This window comes from Alnus glutinosa, chromosome 5 (genome assembly GCF_958979055.1).
Source record: "Alnus glutinosa chromosome 5, dhAlnGlut1.1, whole genome shotgun sequence".
NCBI classification, from domain to species: Eukaryota; Viridiplantae; Streptophyta; class Magnoliopsida; order Fagales; family Betulaceae; genus Alnus; species Alnus glutinosa.
In genome coordinates, this window is record NC_084890.1 from 31,291,560 (window position 1) to 31,294,865 (window position 3,306).

The following is a 3,306-nucleotide window of genomic DNA, read 5'->3' on the forward strand; positions in this document are numbered from 1 at the left end:
GTTGAACAGGTCTTCCCCATTTACCGAGCGTGTCCTGGCAATTCAGCTCCCGGAGAAATTTAAAATTCCGGCCATTCAAGCATATACCGGGATTGAAGATCCAACTGAGCATCTCGACAGCTATAAGATGCATATGGATCTACATGGGTCCCCTCAGGAGATGGCATGCCGAGCTTTTCCACTTACCCTGTCCGGTTCGGCTCGGGATTGGTTCCGAAAACTCCCGCCAAATTCCATCACAAGTTTTGATGATCTCAGGCGGAAATTCGTAACTCAATTCCTGGCTGGGTGCAAGAGGAAGAAGCCTTCTGGGCAACTGATGGCGATGCGCCAAAAGGAAGGCGAGTCTCTGAAAGACTATATGGCCCGATTCAATCAAGCAAAGCTCACAGTTGATAATCCAACTGAAGAAATGGTCTATGCTGCCTTATACCAGGGCTTACGGGTGGAAGGGCCCTTGATGTCGGAAATTGCTCTCAATCACCCTGAAAGTTTGACTGACTTGACAGACGTGATTGAGAAATATGTAAACCAAGAGGAAACCCTCTCAGCTCTGAGGGAATCCCAAAGGCAGAAGGTTGCGGAATCGAACAACTCCGTAAAGAAGGAAAAAAAGAGTCCGAAATAAGAAAAGCGGACAGAAACCAAACCAGCAAAGTATTACCAGTTCTCTATAGAGGAATGGACTCCTTTGAATGCTCCCATTAACGAGGTATTGATGGAAATCAAGAAGGATCCGCACTACGAGAGGCCTTTTCCCCTTCACAACAAGCAGGTAAGGGAAGAAAATAGAAACAAGTTCTGCGCGTACCATGATGCTCGGGGTCATGTTACCGAGGAGTGCAGAAATCTCAGAATCCTGATCGAGAAGTTTATCAAAAACGGAAAATTACTCCGTTTTATAGCAGACAACCAAGGCCTGCCTCGGCAGAATCAGAGGCCTCAAGAGCGTAGAGACCGAGAGCAAGGACGTAGAGAGCGTTCTTCTCAAAGACATAGAGAGCGTTCTCCTCAGAGACATAGAGGGCGTTCTCCTCAAAGACGTAATGAGGATCGCCGAGACAGAAGGGAGGAACCTCAGCGAGACAGAAGCAGAAGCAGAGGCGCACAAGGTCATAAGCCACGGAATGGGCCGGTCATCGCCGACATCCGAACTATATTCGGAGGTTTTGGCGGAGGAGGAGAAACAAGTGCGGATAGGAAGGCATACGCTCGGTATCAGAAACATCAGGAGGTGATGGCTATAGAGAGACCCCACAAATCCCACAGGAGGGAATCTATGGTGGTGGGGTTTTCAGATGAAGATTACGCGGGAGTTTCACTTCCGCATACCGACGCGATCGTGGTCACGTTGCAGGTGGCTAACCACCGAATTCATCAAATGTTCATCGATAATGGGAGCTCGGCTGATATCCTATATTGGTCAGCCTTTCGGAACATGGAAATCAGTCCGGAAAAGGTGATCCCGGCTACCTGCCCTCTGGTAGGATTTGCTGGGGAACAGGTCTTGCCAATCGGGTCCATTGAACTTCCCGTGACTGCTGGAGATTATCCGACCACAAAAACTATTATGGTTAAGTTTTTGTTGATCGATAAACCCTCGGCCTACAACGCCATCATTGGAAGAACAGCACTTAATGATCTGAAGGCGGTCACTTCCACTTCACATTTGAAGATCAAATTCCCAACCGAGAGAGGTGTTGGAGAAGTAAGGGGAGAACAGGGAGTGGCACGTCAGTGTTACAACATAACGCTGAAAGGGACCCCTTCACAGAAGAGCTGCAGGGAGAAGGGCAAGAAATAGCAATCACAGCAGGGGGAACCAACCGAGGAGATGAAAGAATTTGAAATAGGAGGTAACGGGAAAAAAGTTAGGGTCGGATCCCTGTTATCTTCAGAAGTCGAAGAATCCTTGGTAGCTTTCCTTCGGAATAATACCGACGTGTTCGCCTGGGGCCATGACGATATGCCAGGAATTGATCCTTCGGTAATTTCGCATAGGCTAAATGTCGACCCTAATCACCGACCCGTTGAGCAAAAAAGAAGATGCTTTGCTCCAGAAAGAAACCAAACCATACATGAGGAAGTGGAAAGGCTGTTAAAAGCCGGTTTTATCCGAAAGGTGGACTACCCCCAGTGGCTGGCCAACGTTGTCCTGGTGAGAAAGTCGAGCGGAAAATGGAGAATGTGCGTGGACTTCACCGATCTCAACAAGGCATGCCCAAAAGATAGTTTCCCTCTCCCCCGGATGGATGTCCTAATCGACTCCACCTCGGGGCATGAGCTCTTAAGCTTTATGGATGCCTTCTCGGGGTATAATCAGATACACATGAGCGAACTCGATAAAGAAAAAACCTCTTTCATTACTGATCGGGGGCTGTATTGCTATAATATGATGCCGTTCGGCTTGAAGAATGCCGGTGCAACCTATCAACGGCTAGTCAACAGAATGTTCCGTGACCAGATCGGAAGGAATGTAGAAGTATATATGGATGACATGTTGGTGAAAAGCCGAAAAGCAACCAACCATCTGACCGATCTCGAAGAAACCTTTGACACATTAAGGAGATATCAAATGAAGTTAAACCCGGCGAAATGTGCTTTCGGTGTCTCATCCGGAAAGTTTCTGGGATTCATGGTCTCGAGTAGAGGAATTGAGGCAAACCCTGAAAAAGTCCGAGCTATACTTGAAATGCAAGCTCCTCGTACAACAAAGCAACTGCAGCAATTGACCGGGAGAATTGCAGCCCTAAACCGGTTCATCTCTCGGTCAACAGATAAATGCTTGCCCTTTTTCAAGATACTCCGGAAGGCGTTTGTTTGGAACGACGAATGCGAAGTGGCTTTCGGACATTTGAAAGAATACCTAGCCAACCCACCGCTCCTAAGCTCACCAGAAGAAGGGGAAATTCTCTATCTATACTTAGCAGTGTCACCATCCGCTGTTAGCTCGGTCTTGGTTCGGGAGGAGTCCGGACTGCAAAAGCCGATATACTTCACAAGTAGGGCGCTACACGGGGCCGAAGAAAGGTATCCCCGGATTGAGAAGTTAGCTTTTGCCCTTATTACTTCCGCCCGAAGGTTGCGACCATACTTCTAGGCACATGCTATAAGGGTACTCACAGAGTATCCTTTGAAGAAAGTATTGCAAAAGCCCGACCTCTCAGGAAGGTTAGTAAATTGGGCCGTGGAACTCGGAGAATTTGACCTGGAGTTTTATCCAAGAACTACCATCAAAGCCCAAGTTCTGGCAGACTTTATAGCCGAATTCAGCAATCTCCCTGAAAGCCACGAAATGCCTGCGAA

The 3,306-nt window shown here is 47.9% G+C and overlaps 1 protein-coding gene across 1 annotated transcript; it reads left to right on the forward strand.

The window, feature by feature from the left end:
- Positions 1–718: 718 nt before the first annotated feature.
- Positions 719–1,804, forward strand: LOC133869259 (uncharacterized). Its single transcript, XM_062306215.1, has one exon. It carries the CDS (start codon positions 719–721, stop codon positions 1,802–1,804), a length of 1,086 nt encoding a protein of 361 aa, XP_062162199.1.
- Positions 1,805–3,306: the final 1,502 nt, after the last annotated feature.

What these genes read in the sequence shown, in the direction of transcription:
- LOC133869259 (XM_062306215.1), top strand. Translation starts at nt 719, where the DNA reads ATGGAAATCAAGAAGGATCCGCACTACGAGAGGCCTTTTCCCCTTCAC.